Raw genomic sequence first — 26,434 nt, 5'->3', positions numbered from 1 at the left:
CATAACAATCAAAATAACCCTGTTCCAGTGATCAATCTAGTCATACATCACAATCCCATTTATCTTCCTTTATTCCTAATTCAAATGCGTTAAGAAAAAAAATCTAGGGCCTCACTGTAAATTTCAATCAAAATTTAACCTAAAGGATGATAAGTGTAACTGCTGCCACATCTGTGTTCTAGTTAGCAATTGAGACAATATTGACTTTCTCACTTGAATTTTGCAGGTAACACATTTGTATAGATCCATTTTTAAATTAAACAGGTGATTATCTTGTTCAGAATTGAAGATCACAATTAAAATTCTCTTTAATGTAGTCAGTTAACATCTCCACAACCAGCTGCCTGATGAAGACAGAGTCATGATTCTCCATAGTCCAGAGTCTGCCTATATCAAGCATTACACAAAAGGGTGGGGAATATTTTTGAATTGCTTTGCATCCACAGACCACATATATCACCCTTTAGTAATCAATATTAAAATATTGATCAAAATAACACACTTTTGGTGTACCTTGAAAGTCCATATTGAGATTTTGAAGTTGAAAGCCCTTTATTTGGATAAATGCAGCACGAGGAACTGAGACTGAAAACTGCCGTTAATGATCCTCCACAAGCCATCCAGCCTCCAGAATCTTGATGTCAGGTCTTATGAAGTTATTGGAGAGGAAATAATCTTCACTAACACATTCAGAATTTCAGGATAAATCTTTTATGTTTGGTTGAACTGGAGCCATGATTATACTGCAGAAAGCATGACAACCAACTTGAACAGCTATATTGAAAGAATTGAAATACTTTGCATGTAATGATTTTGCCTAGAAATAAATGTTCTCAGACATCAGGCAGAATATTCCTGCCCATATTCACAGTAATTCCACAGATTTTTTAAAATCCATCACAAAACACTGGCACAGCCTCCATTCTGCAATGTTGCAGCAGAAGTATTAACACATTTACCATCAGAATCTCCGCACAACAATTATCTCGGGGCAAGGCTGCTGTATCAGAGGCAGATCTCAATTTGCTGTACTGAACTTGGTTATCAGTGGACACTGTTACTGAGAATAGTTAAGTGAGTAGAAGATGAACTGATCTCCAAATGCAGTAACTACATTAACCTGTCCATCTATTGAGATGTGCCCACAACCAATGACCTCACTTCGAGGATTCTTTATCTTGTTATTTCATGTTCCCATTATTTATTGCTATTTATTTATATTTGCATTTACATAGTTTGTCATCATCTGAACTCTACTTGATCTTTCACTGAATCTTGTTATAGTTACTATTCTATAGATTTGCCAAGTATGCCCACAGGAAAAAGAATTTCAGGGTTGTATGTTATTATACATGTACCCTGAAAATAAAATTTACTATGAACTTTGAACCCAAGTGGAAATTCTCAATTGCAACACACATCACATTCAGCAAGAAAGTGTCATCAGTGTACCTTGATATTCAGTAGCATTACTGTCACTAACTCACACCCCCTCCCCATCAACAGAGATCACTGTTGATCAGGAGACTGGGATCTATTGTTATGGATAACTGCACTCACAAAAGATCTCTAATTAACAACACAGCCTACCAATATCTGGGATACTAGGATCTCATTATAGGGAGATCTACAGTCCTTTGGTAGCATTAGTAATATTATATGTTGTTTGGAGCAAACTCCAAAGCCTACAGCTCCTTCACCATTTACACCTCGGACTTCAACTACTGCACAGAGTCTTGTCATCTTCAGAAGTTTTCGGATGACTCTGCCATAGTTGGATGCATCAGCAAGGGAGATGAGGCTGAGTACAGGGCTATGGTAGGAAACTTTGTCACATGGTGTGAGCAGAATTATCTGCAGCTTAATGTGAAAAAGACTAAGGAGCTGGTGGTAGACCTGAGGAGAGCTAAGGTACCGGTGACCCCTGTTTCCATCCAGGGGGTCAGTGTGGACATGGTAGAGGATTACAAATACCCGGCGATACGAATTGACAATAAACTGGACTGGTCAAAGAACACTGAAGCTGTCTACAAGAAGGGTCAGAGCCGTCTCTATTTCCTGAGGAGACTGAGGTCCTTTAACATCTGCCGGACGATGCTGAGGATGTTCTACGAGACTGTGGTGGCCAGTGCTATCATGTTTGCTGTTGTGTGCTGGGGCAGCAGGCTGAGGGTGGCAGACACCAACAGAATCAACAAACTCATTCGTAAGACCAGTGATGTTGTGGGGGATGGAACTGGATTCTCTCATGGTGGTGTCTGAAAAGAGGATGCTGTCTAAGTTGCATGCCATCTTGGTCACTGTCTCCCATCCACTACATAATGTACTGGGTGGGCACAGAAGTACATTTAGCCAGAGACTCATCCCACTGAGATGCAACACAGAGCGTCATAGGAAGTCATTCCTGCCTGTGGCCATCAAACTTTACAACTCTTCCCTTGGAGGGTCAGACATCCTGAGCCAATAGGCTGGTCCTGGACTTATTTCATAATTTACTGGCATAATTTACATATTACTATTTAACTATTTATGGTTCTATTACTATTTATTATTTATGGAGCAACTGTAACAAAAACCAACTTCCCCCAGGATTAATAAAGTATGACTATGACTATGAGCAGAAAATCTAGGCTTTTATATAAATATAAACGTGAGTGAATATTTTGTGATACCACTGCTCCAAATGAACAGGAAGACTCTGTACAAGACAGATAGAGGAACAAAATACAAGCATACAGAAAAAATATGAAAGGATTCATAAGAATGGTAAAGAATATTCAGCAAAAAAGCAATAATTATCTGATGGCATTACTCTTTAGTCCTGGAACACACAAGACTGGACGACTGTGAAGTGACTGCAAATTAAAACAGAAAGATGTGGAGAAAGAGAAACAATGGCAGGAAGGATGACCATCTTGGTATTCTCGGGAGATGTAGGTTAAGGCTTTTTATAAAGTTCTAACGATTACAGCCAGAGAAGACTATTTCACTATTGGTTCTATACCTTCTGATGTGAGAGCAACTTGGCAGAAACCACTTCTCTGCTTTCCCCCCCCAAACACCCTTTCAGACATTTTGTATTTACCTAATGACCACCCCTGGAGAAAATATGAGACAGAAAGAAAGGAGAATTTATCCTGGTCCCCATCATTTTGCAATTTTTTCTAACTCTTCTCTCCCCCCCCCAATGACTTCATAGTAATATTTTATTTTTAAACTTTTCCTGCTTTGAGAGATAATAAAATGATTTTTCTTTCCACCGATACTGACTGTCTCAGAGTTTTAACCAGTGGAGAAAAATACTCAGTGATGCAGATTCCTCTGGCTTGCTCCATTTATTTGTGGCAAGCCTCTGGAAATATTGGGAGGGAACTTGTGCAAACTCTCCAGATTACCAGGCACCTAGATACACGAACTTCATTAATTTGGATCTTGCCAGTAAGAAAATCACAGGAGTAATGCAACTCAGGTGCAGCCAATCACTAAAAATTATATAGCACTGTTCATGTCTGATGAGCAAGCAATATAGGCGCTAAATAGCTTATTTCAAATCAATCTTATCCAACTGACTGAACTTTATCATTCTACCCCAGCTTCCTGAACGTTCTTTGTTTCTAAGTCCCGGCCACTGGCGGCCGCCGAGGCAGGCAGTTTGGCTCCTGAAATCCCTTCCCTAAACCCTACCGCCTCCTTTGACCTTCATTAAAACCACTTCTCTGGGCATCCCCGCGTTTCTGCCACTGATCGCAATCCAAATGTAATTAGTGAAACGTTGGGGGATAATCGCATTGTTTATATACGTTATGAAATGAAAACAGAATAAGGGTGCGGAGTATTGTTGAGCCGGAAGGGCATAAATTCTATCAATGCTAAAGAACAAGGGGTGCGGTTTATAAAACACCGCGGCACCTCCCCTCCTTTCCATCGTATTCTAGAAAGTTCCCGGCTGTTGTTTCAGGCCGAGGGATTTGCAGCTGTATCCTGACATTCGCTCAGATACCCCGTTAGAATCAAAGACCGTATGTGCAGCTAGTGGTCTCGTACGGCCACAGAAGCAACGGGAAGCCCGACGGCCCAGGGTTGATGCTGGGACTGACCCAGTCAGCTTCCTCCTCCCTGGCCGTCTGTGAAACACGATTTCTCACGTTACCTGTTTATGACCGAGCTGAAGAGCTGAGAAATATCTCGCGGCTCAAAGGTGGAATAGGAAGCAGCGAGAAGCGGGCGGACGGCGGCACTCCAGTCGGGATCAGGCTGCTGGGCCGAAGCCGAGTTCTGCGCCATCTTCCGTGGGCAGACCAGTGCAACGGCCTGAACCTTCCGAGAAGAACCATGCGCAGGCGCGTTACACCGCTGGTGCGCAGCGCAAGCGGTTCCGGACTGCCGAACCCCCCTGAGCAACGAGACCTTCAGCTCTTCCCGGCTGTTGAGCCCTCGAAATACGTAGGTCTCACTTCATCAGAACAAAGGGGGGGGGGGTGGGGGGCGAATCATGGTTTCGACTTGTTTTCCCACATTTTTAAACTTAATTAACTTTAAACTTTCCTCTTTGGTGTTTTAGCTTTGAAATTCCTGGCGTTAAAGAAGTCAGGTGACATGGCTCATTTTCAGCTGCGCTGTATCGACCCCTAGTTTATTACAATTGAACATACAAACGTACATCCAAGCCAAAGATGGTTAAAACTAAGAATAACATGCGAATAAATACGTAAAAGAACACAAGGGGAAACCAACGACATACACAATTGCAAAAATAGTTAACGTAAAATATCAATTATATCAAATCTACAAGTTTAGGTCTCCAACACGATATTTTTTATCTGGACCATGTTATTCCTCCACCTCCATCCAATTCCACTATTTCGCATGCGCTATTAATTATTGTGAGAAAAATTAAGATCGTTTTGAAATTAATTGTTGACAGTTTTGCATTGATCTAACCTAGATTGTTCATGAGACAAGAAAAGCAGCAATAATGAAAGCACAAATGAATTTTCATTTTTTTCCCTCCCTCTGAAATACTGAGATACTGGCTATAAATCCTTCTTACATCACTGACCAATTTTCAGATTTGAACTATAATTTCCTTTGCCATAGGAAAATCATCTAGGCAACAAAAAAAGAGCAGAAAGGCCAAAATCTACATAGCATCCAAGACTGTGGTTTTGCATTTGTCTATTTAGGCATAAACCCATTTGAAGATCTTAGGGTAAGTTGTACATTAAAATTTCCAAAATGCACCTTGAGAAAAGATTGAAGGCAATCTTCACAAACAGTAAGTATGCACTTTCGTGAATGTTCTGCCCACAGTAACTTACTGTATTTGCAAGCTGTTGACCTTGATTCATTAATAAAACTCGAGTTTGAGGATTCTAATCTGTATCAAGCACATAACCCAATATGAGAATTTAGGACAGTACTGAGTGCTGTATTGTCAAAAATATTATCTGTTCACTCGAGGAAACAAATGATCCATTATACTGGAGCCAGGAGATCTCTGCAGTTATCTGGCCCACACTTCTGTCAATCAACATATCCAAGACAGTTATTTGTCTCATTGTTCTTGTGGGCCTTGCTATTTCACAGATGTTATCTGGTTTGCAAGATACACAATTATTTTTTATAACAAAGATGAGAGCTCGCTGTAGCAAAACCCAGCCATTGTATTAAATGCCAGGACATTGATAACCTTTATAAATGTTATAAATTTAAAATGCTGAAATTAGAATAAAGATCAAAAAATACACTGCAGCCCACAGTGAAAAGAAAAAGTGATGGTCCATACGTGTCAACAACAAATCCAACAATTTCTCTGACGTATTACTGTGGATTTTGTTATTTCCCATCCCACACACCAACTACAATTAAAGGAGGAGAAAACCAAGTTCAGTGTCACAGTAACATTTAATGGTTTCAAAAACAATATCTCAAACATAAATTACTATCTCTATTTAACAAATTTCAATGCATTAATTTTAATGCATTATCAGTTCAGTATCAATGTTTTTGATGTGGCTGTATTTAAATTTTAGGCAATGGAGGGAGTAAAACACCTAACAAGGAGAAGGTTACAATGATCATTTGAACCCCCCCCCCACTTTCTTATAAAACAATGATGCAACTTGGGCAAATAATTAGACTCTCAGGTATTCAGGCTTAAAATTCTGTTAATTCACTCATCCATTGCACATTTTAAATTGACTCTAAATCCCTGTCAAAGTCAGATTTTCAGCAGTCAAATATTAAATATCCAAAACAGTTTAAGTCCTCTATTCTTATTGTACACCTTCAAATGTCAATTTTTTTTCACTTTTTTTTTCGCTTTCACACATTTGTTGGGTGGAGATTCACTCAACAATTGCAAACTTCCTCACACCAACTTGGCAATACAATTTAAAAAAAATAACAGTACAGTTTGCAAATTCTTGCAAGAATCAATCAACTGTCCCACATCAATCACCTCAAATATTATCAACATGCAATTATAGAAACTTTTCTTATTTCACTTAGGGAAGAGGTAAACATAACCGCGTCATTAAAAAATGTAAGTCAGTAGTTTATTATCCAATTAATTGTTTTGGGATTGCAGATGATGCTGAAGGGTGGATGGTGTTACGGGGAAGACAACATCACCTAGTGGCATGGTGAACTCAGCTCTTACCAAAACAGTGTGTATCCTGCCTCACAGATGAGAATTAGACTGAAGGAACATTGTCAGAACGTTAGACAAAAAGACCAAGGTTTTCTGTCCAATGAGGGACAATGAAGCTAGTGTCCAGCATTCATATTTATAGGGAACCTGAGCTAGAGGCAACATCCATCTTCAAATAAAGTATCAACCAGTTCTAAAAATGCAGCAAAGGCTAAAGATTAAAAGCAGAGCACCAGGAAACATTCAAATTCAGCAGTCATTAATTGTTACACATTACCTTCAAAAGTTCCCCTTTCATCTCCTAGCCATTTTACATGAACAAAAATACCATTCATCTCAAAAAAATTCTGATCAATAGATACAAATTAATTTTTACAACAATGAAACCAACTTTTCATAAAATCTGCTCGTGAAAGTGTCCGTCACTCTGTTTCCAACTGAGAGTGTGTTACCAAAAATATACATAGTATGTACATGGGCATAAGAACATTTGTGTCCTTATTAAGGTTGCACCCATCTTCGGCTCCACTCAACGAGGAGACAACTATATTCTTATAATGTGATGACATCTATCGCCAGGCTCGATTCAGAAGCTTCACCTGCGCAAGGCGCTTTGTGATCATGGTTGTAAAAACCAGTCCAAGGAGAACACTGCTGATAAGCATGTAATCGTAATCATCTTTTAAAACATCAAATTGCTTTGATGGATAAACTCGTGTCTGGAAAATGTCCAATCCGTAGACAACAACCTGAAATAAACAAAAAAACATACTCACTGGTTAGATCTAGGGTGCCAGTGATTCTCTTCCCACTATAACAAAGCTCCTGTTGGGCTCAGCCCTTCCAAGGAATGGTTGCACTAATTACTTGTTTTCTTTCAAGGTCTTGATCATGCCTGGACAAGAAACACACAGCATCTACCTGTATGATTGAGGAGTTCCACCATTAGCTGTAAAATGGAATAATCTGCAGTAATTGTGTATGCTACTGAAATCCCAATTTAGGCAAGTTATTGAAGATTACAGTGCTAGGAATAGAGTCTGAAACATTATGAAGTTGGAGTTGATTGTTAAGGATGTGGTTTCGGGGTACTTGAAAGGCATATGACAAAACAGGCCAAAGTCAGCATGGTTTCCTTAAGGAAAATCTTGCCTGACAAACCTGTTGGAATTCTTTGAATCCCCAACCAGGATAGACAAAGGAGAATTGGTGGATGTTGTGTACTTGGATTTTCATAAGGCCTTTGACAAGGTGCCACACGAGGCTGCCAAACAAAATAAAAGCTCGGGGTATATCAGGAAACGTACTGGCATGAATAGAGCATTGGCTGATTGGCAGGAGGCAAAGAATGGGAAAAGGGGATCCTTTTCGGACTGGCTGCCAGTGACTACTGGTGTTCCGCAGGGGTCTGTGTTGGGACAACTTCTTGTTACATTGTATGTCAATGATTTGGATGATGGAATTCATTGCTTTGTGGTCAAGTTTGTGGATAATACAAAGATAGGCGGAGGAACAGGTAGTGTTAAAGAAGCAGAGGCTGCAGGACTTAGACAGATTAGGAGAATGGGCAAAGAAGTGGCAGATGAAATACACTGTCAGGAAGTGTATAGTTATGCACTTTGGTAGAAGGAACAAGAACATAGACTATTTTCTTAACGGGGAGAAAATTCAAAAATATGAGATGCAAAGGGATTTGGAAATGCTTACACAGGATTCCTTAAAGGTTAGTTTGCAGGTCGAATTGGTGGTAAGGCAAATGCAATGTTAGCATTCATTTCAAGAGGACTAGAATACAAATGCAAAGATGTAATGCTGAGGCTGTAAAAGGCACTGGTGAGACCTCACTTGGAGTATTGTGAGCAGTTTTGGACCACTTATTCAAGAAAGGATGTGCTGACATTGGAGAAGGTTCAGAGGAGGTTCATAAGAATGATTCCAGGAATGAAAGGGTTATCATTTGAGCAGTGATTTGGGCCTGTACTAGTTGGAACTTAGAAGAATGACGGGGGGATTGAATGTTGAAAGTCCAAGATGAAGGTGAAGGTGTTTCCTTTGGTGGGTGAGTCTAGGACCAGAGAGTACAGACTCAGAATAGAAGAATGTCTTTTCAGGCTAGAGGTAAGGAGGAATTTCGTTAGCCAGGGGATGGAAAATCTGTGGAATTCATTGCCTCAGTCTGCTGTGGAGGCTAAGTCACTGGGTACATTTAAAGCAGACAGTGATATGTTCTTGATTAGGCAGGGCATTAAAGGTTATAGGGAGAAGGCGAGAATGGGGTTAAGAGGGAAATGGATTGGCCATGATGAAATGGCAGAGTATACTCAAAGGGCCGAATGGCCTGATTCTACTCCTATGTCTTATAAAAGTCCCTATATTCAGATGTGGCCAAGTGATTTCAGCCAAGCAATAAAATAAATAGATATACATAACACATGGCATAGTGTTTGTTTGTAGACTATCTAACATAAAGCTGCCTTTGATATCAAGTGCTCACAATATTCTATTTACCCTATGGATTTAAGAGTGATGCTGTTAACAAAAGTAGGCAATAAGAAACTAACAGTGTGACTGATTGCTAAGGCAAAAACAACACTGCAATATTTGTACAAGTAGTAATGCACAAGTACGTGTTACAGAATGGAGGACAGTCACGCATTGGGACACGATCACATTCCATTTCTGTGGTCTCAGACAGAACTGACTAGTTGGGCCCCTGCCTGTCAAGCAGATAAACAAGGTTAATGTATACTAACAGCCATTGGTTTGGCTCAGAGTCAGTGAGCAGGGTGTCTGGTGAATAAGATGAGACAGACATCCCAGAACTATCTATCATCTGTTAGAAGGTGGTTAAATTCTTTCACTATACCTTATTAGGCAGCTAGCTGAGTATCTATGTAATCAATTGTTAAAATTATTCATCTGTAAAAGCTGGAGATTAACTAGAAGGTACAATAATGGATGCTTTCCTCTGTTCTCTTGATTGAATAAACCTTCAGCACTTGAACGGATCTGGGTCCTTTATAATTCTTAAATTGCTAGTTTTCACTAACACACAGTAAACTGCAGTTTGGCAGCCATGCACCACATGCACCAGATCAACCAGTACAATAAACTGGTTCCGTGGCTGGCTACAATAGAACCAGACTCAAAGGCATTAATGGTCATCACTGATTGTCCTTAGTGATATGTGCTGTCAAAGACTGACAGACAGAAGGCTGCTGCACACTCACAAGGCAAGTGGACTCCAGACCAGATGGAGCTGTGTAAATCCCCCGTACTCTGGAAACAGACTGATTGTAGTTGATATACCATTCTGATCGGATTGGTAGTTCAGGAGCATAAGGAATCAAATTCTCCTCTCTGAAAGAGAAAATAATAAGTGGTTAAAGTAAAAAATGACTTAAAATTCTTGAGTTACAAAGCACTATGACAGGTTAAAAATAGCAGGACAGGAACGGGGGTAACTTCTACCATTCAATGATATCACTCTTGATCTGTGAACAGTTCTCCACATCTCTTAATGCCTTGGCTAAAAATCTGATATTAATATTCAATCAACAATAATTCCTGCTTTCAGAAAGGGTCCCATTTCTGACTACCTCATTCACATACACATGAATCCTAATTTCACTTCTGAAAACCCAATTCTAATATTTAGTCTATTGCCCACTATTCCCAGATCATCCCAATCAGCAGAAATTGTTATCTTTAATACAAGAGATCCTGCAGGTGCTGGAAATCTTGAGCAATACACACGAAAAGTTGGAGAAACTCATCAAGTAAGACAGCATCAATGTAAGGGAAAAACAGTCAATGTTTCAGGCTGAGACCCTTCATCAGGACCATTGAAGGGAAGCTGATGAAGGGTCTTGGCCCAAATAGTTATCTCTATCTAGCCTAAATCACTTTAATTAATACCCTGAAACCATCTCTCAGATCCATGCCACGCTCCTAAATTCCAGGAAGTATTTTTAAACGAGATTCTAAATGTGTGCTAATCAGCACATTTATAGCTAAAGAACGAGCTCTGTCTCCTGTCCTTAAGATATAATGGTCAGCATTCATTATCTTCTTCGCCTGCTAATAATCTACATACCAAGACCTTTCAATTTCTTTGGACTTCAGCTTTGATAATTTTACCATCTACCAGGTATAATATTCTGTCCTTTTTAGGTACACACATGACGTGGCTGGTTTTATCATTTATCGCTTTGTAAGTTAATGCTGCCTTGAATATTGCCATTGATAAATTCGGATATGAACTAGTGTCAAAGACATGGTGAATAGTTATTGCTGTAACATGGACCCTTGAGAGATCCCACTGATGACATCCTGCCAATCATCCCTCCTGCCATTCAACCAACTAACTAGCCACATCAATAAATCGTCTTCAACCACCCCCACATCAAGTTCTAGCATTAGCAAACTTCATCTCATGAGGACATTGCCAAATCCTTTTTTGATCTAAAGATGATCAACAGCTGTGAATATTCTCCAAGGTACTTCTCAATAATCTTCAAAAAAAGTTCTTCTGTTGTGACCCATCTTCACAAATCTCTGCGGGGTCTACCTGATCAACTGAACACATTTCCTGTATCAAAAATGGGAGTGTGTCAACTTACCGGCTTTGCTCTGATGGAACTTCTGGCCGCCGAGGATCCAAAAATGCTTTTGGTAAAGAAAGAATTCCTCCAGAGTGCAATGCAACTGACAGACAGGAAAGTACTGATTAGAATGAAAGATTAACTGGGGACACAATGAGTCAATCCAAATCCATCATTCACTGGTATATAGAATGGTAGCATCCTATTGCCACCAGAGATTCATTCAGCCTATCTCATCAATACTTGCGCTCTAAAGCCACAAAACTAAAGCCTCTGTACCTTCTCTGCAACTCAATCCTTGACTTCCTTATCAGGAGAGAGTCAGTGCAGATTGGAAATAACACCTCCTCCTCAAAGTACATTTATTATCAAAGTATGCAATACTTTATACAACCTCGAGATTTGTCTCCTCACGAGCAGTCGCAAGAGAAAAAACCCAAAAGAACCCATTATAAAACAAAATCCAACAAACTCAACGTGCAGAGAGAAAAAAAAAACAAATTGTGCAAACAGTAAAAGCAAGCAAAAAGCATTCAGAATGAAAGTGAGTCCATAGACACAAAGCCCGGAAAGGCACACAGCAGAGTAAAGGTCGCGGAGCTTGCAGACACAAAGCATGGAGCAGCCAAAGCAGGCACACAGCCTCATCACAGCGAAGAGCAGAGCAAATGTCACAGAGCAGTGAGCAGAACTGGCTCAACCCTCACATCCAGTCCCGACCCACTACCTGTTCAATCCATCGGCCCGGCGTTTAAATCATCCGTACAATCACTGACAGTCAACGCCAGTGCACCTCAAGGATGTGTCCTTAGCCCACTGCTCTACTATCTATACCCATGACTGTGTGGCTAGGCACAGCTCAAACACCAGCTATAAATTTGCTAATCACAAAACCATAGTTGGCATAATTTCACAGAGTGACGAGGAGACGTACAGAAGTGAGACAGATGAGCTAGCTGAGTGGCTCCACAACAACTCAGTGTCAGTAAGACCAAGGAAGTGACTGCAGACTTCAGGAAGGGGAAGTCGAGGGAACACATACCAGTCCTCATCGAGGGATCAGCATTGGAAGGGTGAGCAGCTTCAAGTTCGTGGGTGTTAACATCTCTGAAGATCTGTCCTGGGCCTATCATACTGATGCAATTACACAGAGAGTACGACAGCTGCTACATTTCATGAGGAGTCTGAGAAGACTTGATATTTCACCAAAGGCTCTAGGAAATTTCTACAGATGTACTGTGGAGAATAGGCTAACTGGTGGCATTGCAGTCTGGTATGGAGAGCCACTGCACAGGATTGGAAAGTTGCTAACCCGGGCAGCTCCATCCCCAGCAGAGGGCATCTTCAAAAGGCAATGCCTCAAAAAGGTGGCATCTATCACTAAGGACAATTCCCCCCCCCCTCAACCCTACCATTACCCAGGACACCCCCCTCTTCTCATTGCTACCATCAGATTTCTGAATGGACAATGATGCTAGCAAGTTTAGCCTACTTTGCTTTATAAGACCTTTCAATTATTTCTAAACTCCACTATGCATCCATCCATTTATTTCTTCCTGTAACAAAAGTCAATCAATCTCGAGACAGTCCCTACAAATCACTTCTGCACTCATTCCTTGGGTCTGCTATCACAATATGCCGACTGTAGCAAATAAACCATTAGCAACATGCAGAAATTTAAGATATGTTAGAGGAGTTCAAAAATCAGCAAATAACAAATCAATAACCATAAAACTGGCAATTTAATTTATGGAATGCTTGACTTTTTTGGGGCAGCACAGTAGTGTAGTGGTTAACACGCTTTACACTACCACTGAACCGGGTTCAATTTCCGCCACTGTCTGTAAGGAGTTTGTATGTTCTCCCCGTGACTGCGTGGGTTTCCTCCTGGTGCTCCCATTTCCTCCCACAGTCAAAGATGTATTGGTTAGTATGTGAATTGTTCATTGTAAGTTGTCCCGTGATTAGGCTAGGGTTTATTCGGGAGTTGCTGGGTGGCACGGTGTTTAGCTTGAAGGCCGGAAGGACGTATTCTTTGCTGTATCTCAAGAAATAAATAACAAATAATCCAAAAAAATCAAGCATTCAGCATGACATATAGCACAGTGTCTGTGCCTGTCTTGTGTCCCATCAGCCCAGAACGGAGAGGCCCCACTCTGCAGCTCCCCTCCCCATTGCATGACCAAGAAAGGTCTTCCTCTTACTCAGCAGGTGGCGACTAGTGATCCCTTTCTCTGTGATTGTGGATTCCACCAGACTGATGGCTGATGGAAATATATACGACTGCTGAAAGATGATGGGAGAGAAAGGACGGTCAAGTGAACTGAACGCTGTGCTGTTGTATTGCTCTGTTCCCTCATATAGTTCCAAAACGGTCATCTCATTCCTTCGGGATTTTGTATTCCAATACTTGTACTAGCAAAGGAACAGCAGACAAAAGAGTTAGGAATGAGTCATGCATTACAAGTCCAGTATAGACAGACACAAGAAGCTAATTTAACCGTAGCAAAGAAACAGTCGAAGAGAACAAACAGCTCACGAGAAACAACTGAAAGCAGGTGAAGGTGAACGAATGAGATCGAGCACCCAACGTAGTATTCATTCCAAAAAGGTCTTGTGTCCACTGATGGTAGAAAAATCACACTCACGGCTAAGACTCAGGTGCCGCTCACACACAAATCAGAACTTAATGCACAAACAAGTGTTGCATTTCAGTAACAAAACACTTCCTTACTTGAAAACTTGTATGTAGAATCAAAAGATTAAAAACGTGTATATAGAATCAAAAGATTAAAAACGTACAACGATGTTTTATTCCAAATCCAGATATCAAACTGATCATTCATCATTTTTATCCATTTTAAATCATTATTTAGAAATTCTTACTGGAAACATACTCAGCTGGATCTCAGTTGAAGTCTGGATTGAACTCCATTCTAACGCCCACTGCAACCAACTAACACGCCAATTTAACTTTTTTTGCTTCTACAGCATACATCACATATAGATACATATTGCTATATATACGCAAAGGAAATCAGAGGTATTATGAAAGGAGAAAGATGAAGGAGCAGTGAAGCAAAAATACTTGGAGGGTGAAATTTGAATGGCTATGACAGGCTTGTTGTGGAAGATGAACTAGTCCCCCAATTTACTATATTCTCCATCCTTACCACTACCCAGTTCTCTGAATGCACAACATTAACAGGTCCCCTTGCTTTCCGCTGCACAGATTCGTGAATGATTCTTCCAGTCACCCCATCAATAAGGTAGACGCAAATGAAGGCACGTTCATGGTGCGTATCTGTGCTCTCAGACACCACTGCCAGTAAGTTAGGATTCAGATACTGGAAAACAAGACTCAGACATCAGAAAACAGTTGGAAATTAAATGTTTCAATAAAAACAATGTATAATAGTTATAATGCATTGTTACAGTTAAAAGATCCTTCCCCATTTTGCTCATTATTTTCTACTTGCAATGCCAATCTATTTTTACTTTCCTATTTAGAGATAGGAGAGTACAGTTCAGAACAATCCTGGGTTTTCACTACAGCCAGATTTCTATATTTCAATAAGAGGTCGAGAAAATAACTTGGACTAAATTGTAGCCCGAGTCATCGTGCATTTGACCATATACCCTGCACTAAGGGCATGCTGTGGGCACATTCAAATGCTGCCTACTACTGAAATTAAAATGACATTAACATGTCTAAGGTTATAGCAGAGGCAAGCTAAAAGTATGGTATCCTTACTGCCAGTACCTTATAAAGGACGCTCCGATCCCCCATGACTCGGCCCTGAGAGTGCACATGTTCATTCGATCGCTTTCCCTTCACAATCACAATTTTTTGTGTGTCTGTTGGAATCACCACTTCCCAAATTTCTTGTGTTCCAAGATCCTGCAAGGAAAGGAAGTGAATTCAATAATTGAACTGCTCACTGGTAGAAAATAAGAACAAACCATCAGAATTCATTTTGATAGGAGCAATTAGACATTTTTTTTTAAGAGTAAAAGTGACCATGAAACTAACACTAATTTTTGAAAAGCATACAACTAATTCACATATACCCTTTGGAAGAGAAAAAAAATCTCCATCTTATCTGGTCTGGAATATAGTACAGCGGGGAATAGGCCCTTCGGCCTACTACGTCAGTGCTGACTATGCCGTTAAATTAGACTAACCCATCTGCTTGCACAGAGGGGAGGAGAAGATGGCGATGCAACAATGCGCGCACGGCCACTCCGGTGAATGATATCTGTAGTCTGTCAAGTAGGGTGCCATGCACAATTCTGATTTGATGGAGGCAGACGTGAGAGCATGGAGGAACATCTGGTGAAACTTCTGAAATGCCTGTTTCGCTGCCGCTGCTACTGTGTGATCCGAAATCTCCAGAGGGGAAGGTCCCGAATCCTCGGCTTTGCCTGTTGCTCAGCGGCCAGGGCGGGGTCGAAGCACTCAGCAGAGGGGGTGCTCAGTGTCGGAGGCTCGAAGTTTTCGGACGGACTCAGAGTCGGCTGTGGTCGGGTGCTTCCAGGATGCTGCATCGGCAAGATTACGGCGCTGGAGGTTCATGGCAGGGAGAGTTTTCTTCCTTCTACCATCTGCGTGAGATGATGAGTCTATCGGGACTTTGAGACTTTTTTTTTAAACTGTGCTCATGGTCTGCTCTTATCAAATTATGGTATTGCTTTGCACTGTTGTAACTATATGTTATAATTATGTGGTTTTGTCAGTTTTAGTCTTGGTCTGTCCTGTATTTCTGTGATATCACACTGGAGGAACATTGTATCATTTTTTAATGCATGCATTTCTAAATGACAATAAACGAGAACTGAGTGTCCTCATAATCTAATCTATATAGAACATATACATGCAACATCAATCCGATACCAATTTGGTTACTCTTAAAGCTCCCTTGAAGTAGCTACTGAGCCTCCCAATTGTGCTAAACTGCTTCTCACCTGCCCAGAAACAACTTTTAAACAACCACAGTATATTAGGCTATTTTGTTAATTTCATTTATATCATCTACTATATTAGCATGTCTGCACAGTTACAGCAAAGCAAAATATGTTACATGCTGTTATGTATCCATTGTCCTGGATCCTGGACACTTCAGTTGGTTAAACACAGGTTTAAAACCGATTACACCACCTTGTGTAGACTGTATCCATTCAACTTTCCCAAAACAGGGTCCACCAAGTAGAAAAAAATTACAGGGGCTGAGTTCTGCAGCTGCTGCAAGATATTTCTGCTCGAAGGGAAGACCATAACCTACAAAGAAATAAAGAAAACAGTCATCTTTCTTTGCTTTACAACAATATTCAATAGACAGATCACAGTGAAGGAGTTCAGAAGACTGCAGCATTCCCAGATGGAAGACAAAATTTTAGTTCTTAAGTTTATGTTCAGACTCAGTGGAAAAGCACAAAAGACCACTGACAAATAGGTCCAAGTTGGAGTAAGATGGAGAATTGAAATGACAAGCAACTGGAAGCTTAGATGCATTTCAGAGGACAGGATGAAGGTGCGGTGCAAGGTGGTCCCTCAATCTAATGTAGTCTCTACCAAGCAAATGGCTTTATCAACAGTTTATCAACACAACAGCCCTGCCTTCCCGCCTTCTCACTTACTGCCCGTTATGCCTGCTGGCGTTCAGTTCAGCAATGAGGGTCCTCCTCCTGTCTGTCCTTGGCCAATTTTGGTCTTGGTCTTGGTCTTGGCAGTGTTCAGGGCTTACTACATTGAGTCAGTAACTTCCTCTCAGTTTTCACGACTGTCAGCCACGCAACTCCCAGGTGGAGACTCAGGAAGACTGCCGCACACAGACGCAGAGGGATTCTTCATTGCTGTTTCTATAACAGTTTTCTTTTTGACTAGTCAGGGTTGTTGGCCCTGAGCCGAACCTGGAGGACCGGTGGACCACTCTTAGTCTGGCTTCCACCCTTTGGCATGTTTGGCATGGGTGACCCTACCAAGAGCCAAAGTACAATGTCCTTACTCCAGCCAGCATCGCTCTCCAGGTCATTGAGGTATGCAAGCCTCCCAATGCACAACAAGGTTGTGGTCTTCTTTGAGGCTTCCCACCTTCACCTTAAATCTAACTTCTTTTTCCTCTTATGCAATTCAGGCAAATAGTCATTGACTCATTTTTCTGAAATATTAACTCTGTTCTTCAAACTCAATGATTTTCTGTTTTGGTTTCATATTTCTAGCACCTGTTTTTTTTTTGGTTTCAAGGTCCTGTAACTGTTGTGCCACTGAACCCCGTTAACAACATACAATCAATGGCATTTTATTAGGTACACCTGTACTCCTGTTCATTAATGTAAATATCTAATCAGCCAATCAATTGGCAGCAATTCAATGAATAAAACATGCAGATGTGGTCAAGAGGTTCAGATGTCTATCAGAATAAGGAAGAAGTGTGATCTAAGTGATTTTGACCATGGAAATATTTGGTGCCAGATGGGGTAGTTTGAGTATCTTGAAAATATTTTGTCTTCTGGGGATTTCTTAAACACAACAGTCTCTAAAGTTTACTGAGAATAGTGCCACAAAAAAACATCCAGAGAGTGGCAGTTCTGTGCGTGAAAACGTCTTGTTAATGAGAAAGGTCTGAGAATGGCCAGACTAGTTCAAACTGACAGAAAAGTGACAGTAGCTCAAATAACCATATAGTAAAACTGCGTTGTGCAGAAGAGCATCTCTTAATGCACAACATGGCGAACCTTGAAGTGAATGGGCAACAGTAGTAGAAAATCACAAACATACACTCAGCGGCCTCTTAAAGTGGCCACCGGATGTATTTTATTCTGAATTAATATATGAAAACAGCTTTCTAATAAGATCAGCTGAACGACAATTTAATATCTTGCAATACATCACAATCAACAACAATATCAATGACAAAAAGAAGAATCAGTCCAATTAACCCACTATCACAATGAGATTTAGCATTACCTTATGCTCATCATCAATTAGAAGCAGGACTTTCGCATAATCCTGATCCACAATTGGAAGCAGCAAAGACTGAAGAATAGGGCGGGTCAAAGTTGGTGGATTGATCTGACTCCGCTTTCCAAAGATTGGATTGAAAACATGAAGAGAACTTAATCCAGTTTCCTGATTGAAGAGAGAGAGAGGAAAGAAAATGGAAAAATGGATAACTTTTAAATCAATGTCAAAACATATGTTTTTACTTAAATCCTACTTAGAAATTTAAGAGCAGCACAAGTAATGACTGGTGAGAACATGACTTAAGCTTGATAATTTAAGCTACATTTTTTAGAAGCAATATAAAACAAAAAAAAATAGGAGATATGAAGGCACATCTTCAAAGATTAGTTAAAGAGTATGCTTTTGGGAGGAAAGAGAGGTGAAAGGTGTGAGTTTTTGAAGGGACTTGCCAACTAAACGGCAGCAAGTGGTAGACAGAATGCAGGAATACTCTGTAGACCCAAATCAGAGAAGCATAGATATCTTGGGGAGTTACAGAGCTGAAGGAAATTGTAAAGTAATAGTGACTAGAAGAATCTATAAACAAGAATGAGAATTTCATGGTATTGTTTAACTAGTCAAAGATGGGCTGAAGGGGATGTTATAGAAGTGAAAGCAGACAGTTTCAGTGACGTCATGGGTAAAAGGTCCAAAACACTTTTCAGGTCAACACGCCATAGACAACATGAAGAACTAGTTGAGTTTCAGATAGTTGCATTGATTGGGATGGAACTTGTGGCAGGGACACGATATAGAATGTGGTCTAATGCCCATAGCTTCAATTCTTCAAATGTTTAATTGGATAACATTTCCGGATGTCTGCAAAGCAGTCTGAAAATTTAGAAAGATGAAGGGTCATCAAACTCACAGCCTCTGCCAACATAACTGTCCATACTGTCCTTGTAACCAAATTAATAAGGCAGTTCTGACTATTTCCATATATCACTCTCCTTCCCTTTCTCAAACCATTTTTTTCCAGTATGTAGTCCAAAAAAATAAATAGAGACCTAATACGATACTTCTAAATTCCAAATGATCCCACGATTGGCATGTATGGGCACATGAGAAATCTCAGCTCCAATCTGATAAATTTCCCCTTTTCTATCATTTGCACTGACTTTGTATCCTCTTTTAACCTCGTCACTCACTCCTTCTGTGTGTCCTTCCTTTCTTCACAGTCCCTTGGGTCCAAGGGTCACAGATCCAAGTATCACCATCCATTCTCAGATTTAACTGAACTACAAGCATTTCTAAAGCTGATCATTATTTTACAAGGAATGAAAAATAACCCACTTTCTTCACTACAAATCATACTCCTCTGCCTTTCTCCACCTTCACTCCTAAAGATTAAGGATCTAAATACTTTTGTCACACGATTCAATGCCATACATGAAGTTACCTTTACCATTTCTCTCCCCTTATCTAGTCCAAAGTTCCCCAATGGATCTCTGCCTTGCCTTTGAATTCTAATCTACATTTACATTGCATCCTAATTTTCCTTCACATTCTCCATGAAGCTAATCCACGGCAATTTTAGTCTTATTCTATTCAAGCTGTTCAGTACTCTACATTTCTTCCTAGATTCTTTGCTGATGTTTTTAATTCTCTCTCAGGCACGCTCCACAAATCTCTCTTCAAATCTTCTTTTAATCTACCCCTCCAAAAATCCATACTCGACCCATCCATCCTGCAGCTCCAACATTTAACAGATATTTGGACAGAATCAGCAAGGCAGAGAGGAATGTGGACTCAACACAGCCAACTGGAATTAGGATAGATTGGCACAATGTTCATCGTACACTCAATGGGCTGAAAGGCCCATTTCTGTACTCTGTAACTCTATCACTCTATAACAATAATTCCAAACATACAACAATACAAACACATTTTCATCCTCATGGCTTAGAGTCTCCTCACAAAATCATGTCTAGTGATAATTGTTATGAATATTCTCACACCTAAACCAAGAAACTGCGAAGTGTGCACACTAGTTATAAAGCTTTCTCAATGTAAGTGTTCCATTAAATACTGCAAGACACACTATATATTCTTACCTTATCCTTAATGATTAGGGTGCACTGTGGTGGGTGAGGAAAGTGAGCTGTTGTTCGTTGCACTGCTAATTTGAAAGAAGAGCCTGGTTTCACATTCTCAAGATACTGCTTCCACAAAATGGTTCCTGAGCTACTGTCAATCCCAAAGAGCTAAAATTTAAAAGAAAAATGAAAATCAGAGTGAAAGTACATTCAAATATCAGCTCATACTATTAAACGAAGTGAAGATATAAATGCTTGAAAACACACCATAGCCTAGAGTTGGCTGACCCAGGGCTTTTCTTATTAAGCAAACCAGCACCAAGAGTGGTGGATAGATTTAACTCTCTTGGTTTGTTTCCTCCTCTGTTGACTGACACTTCGGCAGGTTGTCCATGAACCAACATTCACTACTTTAATTACACAGACCCACCTGGATGAGGGACTAGAGGTGACCAGTCTGCAGAGGAATCCGTTCTGCCATATTATACGGGCAGAAGCCATGCAACTGTTACCTTTCCAGATGCTGTCACCATCACCATCATCTTCTGCAGGTTAAACTCATCTCGGGCCAAGTTTTCAATAGTTATTTCATTCTTTGAATGATTTCGAGGTTTGCGTGCATCATAGAACATCTTGATAAGCTGGTAGCTCCATGCTTGTAGCAGAATCAGCTGGGAGGACAGTCGCTTCATAAACATTCCCATAGGACCATCTGCCATAATAAATAAGTAATCAGAAATTGTACGAGAACAGATTTATATAGACAAAATATCCTATGTGCACTAGAACATTGGTTTTAACATCTATGGTTAATATCCCAGCAGTCTTTTGCACTTAGATTCAATTTGCAAATACGTGTGGAGCTCTCCCCCAGTGGCTAACAGATAACCAGCACAGATTTCATGATACTCTGAATCCAAAGACATAGCAAAAAGAAGCAGGATTAGGCCATTCAGCCTTTCAAACCACCTCCCACATTCAGTATGATCATGGCTGATCATCCAATTTCAGTAACCTATTTCTGCATTCTCCCCAGATCCCTTTAACTCCTCATGCCTTAAAAGCCTAACTCATTCTTGAATACATTAGCACTATACCCAAGTCCATATTTAATATATTTAATGATTAGGCTTCAAAATTTTTTTAAGTCACAGAAAATTCCACAGATTCACCACTCTCTCTTTTCAGTCCAACTCTTCATCCTTAAGACTATATGACCCTGATTTTGAGGAATATTTTTCCTGAACCACTCAGTTAAAAGTTGAATTCTACTAGTTACCCTCTCATTATCCTTTATTCAAGAAAATCCAAGTCTTATCAATCTAATTTATCTTCAGTTATGCTTTGCCAGGAATCAATGTGATGAACCTTCGCCACACTCCTCCGAAGTACAAATATCTGTCCTCAGAGGAGTTAAAACTCCACACAATACTCAAGATCTGTTCTCACAATAGCTTTATACAACATCCCTGCTCCCATACACACATCCTCTTAGCATGAAGACCAACATAATATTTTCCTTCTTTACTATCGGCAGCACCTGCATACTAATCTTTAAATAGACAATGCACCAGGATATACGTGTCTCACTACATCAGCTCCTTTCCCAATCAACTGCTGTCCTTGCAATAATCTGCCTTCCTTTTTTTTGCCACCAATGGTTAACTTTATACATATCCATACGTCCATGTCAGTAACTTCCACTCCCACGTACTTCAATTCTACACAATAATTATCTGTGATCATATTGAAAACTTTCTAAAAGTTCAAATACACTACATCCACAGATTCTTCCACCTCTATTCTGCTAATTGGTTACATCCTGTCAAGAAGATTCAAGCCAGTAGATCTCATAGCCGGAAATTACAATATTTCACAGCTCACTGAATTGGTACCTCGAAGTGCAATACTGTCCTGAAGCAAATATATTAGCAAAGAAAAACTTCCTCCCTCATGGACATGCAAAAAAGAATGTTGCACCTTCCAATAAATGACAGAATACCAAATCTATGCATTAAACGTGCTACCTTGCGCAGCTGGCTCCACAGCAGCATTAATAAAGAAAGCAGCATTTAAGTCAAGTGAACACGCAGCATAAAATTTTCCAGCTCGAGCAGTACACCCGTCCCACTGCTGACATCACAATTTCATGGAAACTATGTGAAGAATGTGAATTTAGAATAATGAAAAAACTTGAGCAGCTCAATTCTCAGCTATCTACTGCATAATAGTTATATTGGAGGTTTTTAAAATCAGGGTACATTATTGGAACTAATGGGAACTTATTTTAATGATAAATTATAGAGTGTCAGTATTGTGCAGTAACTGATAAACACCCTTCTGAGGGCCTAGTCTGGACCCAACATATTGATGAAGCTACAAAGACAGCATAATACCGGCAGTATTTCATTAGGAATTCAAGGAGATTTGGTACATCACCTAAAACACTTGCAAACTTCTACAGATGTATTGTGGAGAGCATTCTAACAGGCTGCATCACCACCTGGTATGGCAGAGTGGGGGCTACTGCAGAGGATCGAAGTAAACTGCAGAGAATTTTTAAATTAGTCAGCTCCATCATGGGCACCAATCTCCGTAGCATCCAGGACATCTTCAAGGAGCGATGCCTCAAAAAGGCAGCATCCATCATTAAGGACTCCCTTCACCCAGGACATGCCCTCTTTTCATTGTACCATCAGGAAGAAGGTACAGAATCCTGAGGGCACACTCTCAGTGATTCAGGGACAGCTTCTTCCCCTCTGCCATCTGATTTCTGAATGGACATTAAGCCCAGAAACACTACTGTCTCATTTTTTTTTGTTTCTTTTTTTTTTTGCACTACTTATTTAACAATTTAAAAGATATACTTAGTGTAATTCACTTTTTTCCCCCCTCTATTATTATGTACTGCACTCTACGGCTGCCGCAAAGTTAACAAATTTCACGACATATGCCGATGATATTAAACCTAATTCTGATTCTGATTTCACATATACTTAAACAATAAACAAGCTGACAAACACCAGCTCTCTCTCCATAAATTGAAAAGCAGGGTGAGGAATAGATTCAATTGTAAAATTTTTTAAAAATTCTGAGCAGTACCATAGCAAACAATGGAAATATATTATTTGCCCTCTCTTGCTCTATTGTAGCTAGCACAATGCCTAGAAATTACTAACAGACCAGCAAAGCTCTTGTTCACACTATATTGATCACAGGAACTAGTTTTAGCCCATAACAGCTATTGTACAGAATGCAAATTAGAAACAGAGAGCACTCAAATTCCACTCTCACATCCACCAATCATTTACAAATGAGTAAAGAATTGCCACACTTTTTGAAATTATGGAATGAATTCTAACTTATTTAACATCCCAAACAATAATCCTAGCTTCTGTTTATTACTGATAACAGGTAACCAGGATGGCACTGTAAAAGATTTTCATCTGATGGTATTGGACTCACAATACAGTCATGTCCCTCTCGGAAAAAGGCATTCTCATTTCAGGTCAATCAGTCTTCATCAGAGTATTACCAGCTCAGATGAAGGGTCTCTGATCTGAAATTTTAACTGGTTTGTTTTCCTCCACAGATGCCAACTGATCTATTTCCAGCACATTTTTAATCTTAGATTTCCATCACCTGAAGTTTCTTGCTTTTCAGTTGCCCAAATTTCAAATTTATTTTTAAATCTCACTATAATTGAAGCGGCCTCCGTCACAAAATGCCAATACCTCTGCAGTCACCCAATTCTAGCAGCTTGGACAACCCTGATCCTACAGCTATAAAAGTTCCAGCCTAGAAAACTTTGCCTCTCTACCTCTTACCTTCTTTAAAATGCTTCTTAACATATTTCTATCCAAGTTTTTGGTCATTTGTTCTATAAGCTCCATGTGCTACTTAGTATTCATCTATTTTATTTGACTCCTATTAAATACCTTGCACTGAAAATAAAATGAAAATGTCTTTAAATTTACTGTTAAATATTGGAATTCATTGCCCACTCTCCAACAGCGTTCAGCCATTTCAGAGGCAGTCCAAAAACCACCAGATTTCACTCCTCACGCTTTTCAGTGGAATTTTAACTCACACCTGACAATTCAGTGTCTATTAACTGTAGTACTGCACATATATGACAGATTGATACAAAGCAGATGACACTAATAACATAATGGAATAGTGCAACTCTCTGATCCACCTGTATAGTAGGTAATACTCCAGCTTCTCCTCAATAATTTTGCAGTTGACATATGTTCTTAAGGCAGTGTTTGGTGGATGCTTGACGTATAGGATTCTGACCATCTCACTGTAAACATTTGAGTTACTATTTTGATTTGATGGGTTAACATAAGATTCTGAAATCTGTATTTACAATCTGTATCAAGCAGTGCAGGTACACTTGTTGGACAGGATGTGGGAATTAATTGGAATGGATAAAACAAACTCATTGGTTTCACATGATGAATAAACCAAATTTTCTCTTCAATTTGAATTAAATGGAAAACATGAGTTAAGCATTCCTTACTTTCTCCTCAAGTTAAGAGCAGTTGGGCTGCTAAGCATTCCACAGTACCTGCTTTCTTTCCAAATTCACCCTCCAGCTCAGCCTGTGTTCCTGTTAGAGGCAAATCGACCATCTCCATGGTAACAACTTCTGCTAATGCTTCTTCCCGTGTCCAAATAATTCGACCTGTGAAAACCGTGAATGACAGACTCCTACCATATTCCGAAAATTCCATTGGGTGCAGGCACGCTCTCCAACCAGCAGGCAGAACTTACTGCAGCTTGGGAGGCAGGCAGGCACATTCCCCCCCCCCCACCCCACTTCCTTCCCTTCTTTGTACAGATGCACCCGTCTAGCAAAACCCAGTCATACACACCCTGTACAACTCCATCATCAATCCGACCTGCAATTTTTTTCAGCACCTTCTTACAAAGATACTGTTTGATCAATGACTCAACTCAAGGGACACAGAAATGAAAGAGATTCCACTAGCATCTCAATATTCCCCAACGTTTTCAAGATTGCTTACCTTGAGTTTGAAATAGGAATAAAGTACTTGCACAAGTCAGTCTTCAAAAGAAAGCTGTTCAGAAGCACAATACCACTGACACAGATAGTACTTATGCAATCGGCAATATAATAGAATAAGGATCCTATATCCCAGTGTCAGAATTAAGGATTTACAAAGAAATCCATGATTAAAGATCAAAGAATGTTTTTGAGATTCTCTCACCCGTGGCCAAATGTCTTTCAACTATTTTTCTTGAATAACTTAAATTCAATGATCAGTAAAGTAGTAAGTGTAATTGGGACACTGAAGATGTCTTAAAATAGTAAGACTGAACAAAAGTCAGAAGACGTATAGGGTGTAGATATGGAACCTCAGTCATAGGGGAAGTTAAACTTTTCCAGTTCAGGTAAAAGATCCTTGACCCAAAATAGTAACCCTGGTTCTTTCTCTGTAGATGCCACATGACATGTGAGTATTTGAAGCATTTTGTTTTTATTAATAGACAGTAAAACTGTTTATTCTGTAAAGTTCTTTTTAAAAAACCTTCACACTGTCAAACACAATCTAATCACTATGGCCATCCAGCCCCCACCCCACTCACCTCCCTCAACCACTTCACAAACCTGGTTGCTGGATGAAGATTAATGCATGATCAGAGGTCTGCACTAGAGCACGATAACCAACAGAGTCATCTTTCTTCAGGAATGCCTGAATATAGAGCTGAGAGCAAAAGAGGGTCATGTGAGATTCGGCTTGGGAAGAACAATTGATAAAACTCCTGATTACAAGGTAAGAATTATACAGCGAACGGTAGGGCACCAAATCAAGATCCTAATTCCTCTTAAGTGGCATCACGGGTACATAGGGTCATAAAGAGAGCTTTTGGCATATCAGCCTTCATAAATTAGGACATTAAAACAGGAATTCTGACGTGACTTTGTATAAGGTGTCGATGAATACAAATTTGGAGTACTGTGTGCAGATGTGGTCATCCACCTGCATCAAAGATAACAATAAGCTTGAAAGAATACAGAGAAAAATTACTTATATTGCCAGGACTTGGAAGACCCGAGTTATAGGGAAACATTGAATAGGTTAGGACCTTATAGTTAGGAGCGTAGGAA

General features: G+C 40.0%; 2 protein-coding genes across 6 annotated transcripts in view; both read right to left on the bottom strand.

Annotated features, from left to right (window-relative positions):
* The window catches only part of ubr4 (ubiquitin protein ligase E3 component n-recognin 4), a 203,153-nt gene extending 198,831 nt beyond the window's left edge, over positions 1 to 4,322 (bottom strand). For 4 of the 5 annotated variants that reach the window (XM_063032894.1, XM_063032896.1, XM_063032897.1 and 1 more), the window contains exon 1: positions 4,151 to 4,321. In XM_063032894.1, coding sequence (XP_062888964.1) covers positions 4,151 to 4,284 — 134 coding nt within the window. In that variant the 5' untranslated portion in view covers positions 4,285 to 4,321. Of the gene's footprint in view, positions 1 to 4,150 lie in introns of all 5 variants that reach the window. The other variant, XM_063032895.1, reaches the window with a different exon arrangement.
* A 1,548-nt stretch (positions 4,323 to 5,870) lies between these two features.
* Positions 5,871 to 26,434, bottom strand: part of emc1 (ER membrane protein complex subunit 1) — a 37,577-nt gene continuing 17,013 nt past the window's right edge. The window contains exons 11-22 of the mRNA XM_063033183.1: positions 25,934 to 26,030; positions 24,869 to 24,985; positions 20,808 to 21,007; positions 20,314 to 20,463; positions 18,224 to 18,385; positions 16,415 to 16,534; positions 15,020 to 15,157; positions 14,430 to 14,603; positions 13,461 to 13,671; positions 11,275 to 11,359; positions 9,883 to 10,012; positions 5,871 to 7,401 (exon numbers count right to left, since the gene is read on the bottom strand). Coding sequence (XP_062889253.1) covers positions 7,222 to 7,401; positions 9,883 to 10,012; positions 11,275 to 11,359; positions 13,461 to 13,671; positions 14,430 to 14,603; positions 15,020 to 15,157; positions 16,415 to 16,534; positions 18,224 to 18,385; positions 20,314 to 20,463; positions 20,808 to 21,007; positions 24,869 to 24,985; positions 25,934 to 26,030 — 1,764 coding nt within the window. The 3' untranslated portion in view covers positions 5,871 to 7,221. The remainder of the gene's footprint in view (positions 7,402 to 9,882; positions 10,013 to 11,274; positions 11,360 to 13,460; positions 13,672 to 14,429; positions 14,604 to 15,019; positions 15,158 to 16,414; positions 16,535 to 18,223; positions 18,386 to 20,313; positions 20,464 to 20,807; positions 21,008 to 24,868; positions 24,986 to 25,933; positions 26,031 to 26,434) is intronic.

This window comes from Mobula hypostoma, chromosome 25 (genome assembly GCF_963921235.1).
Source record: "Mobula hypostoma chromosome 25, sMobHyp1.1, whole genome shotgun sequence".
NCBI lineage: Eukaryota > Metazoa > Chordata > Chondrichthyes > Myliobatiformes > Myliobatidae > Mobula > Mobula hypostoma.
The sequence above is the reverse complement of the archived record's forward strand: the minus strand, read 5'-3'. Positions and strand labels throughout refer to the sequence as shown.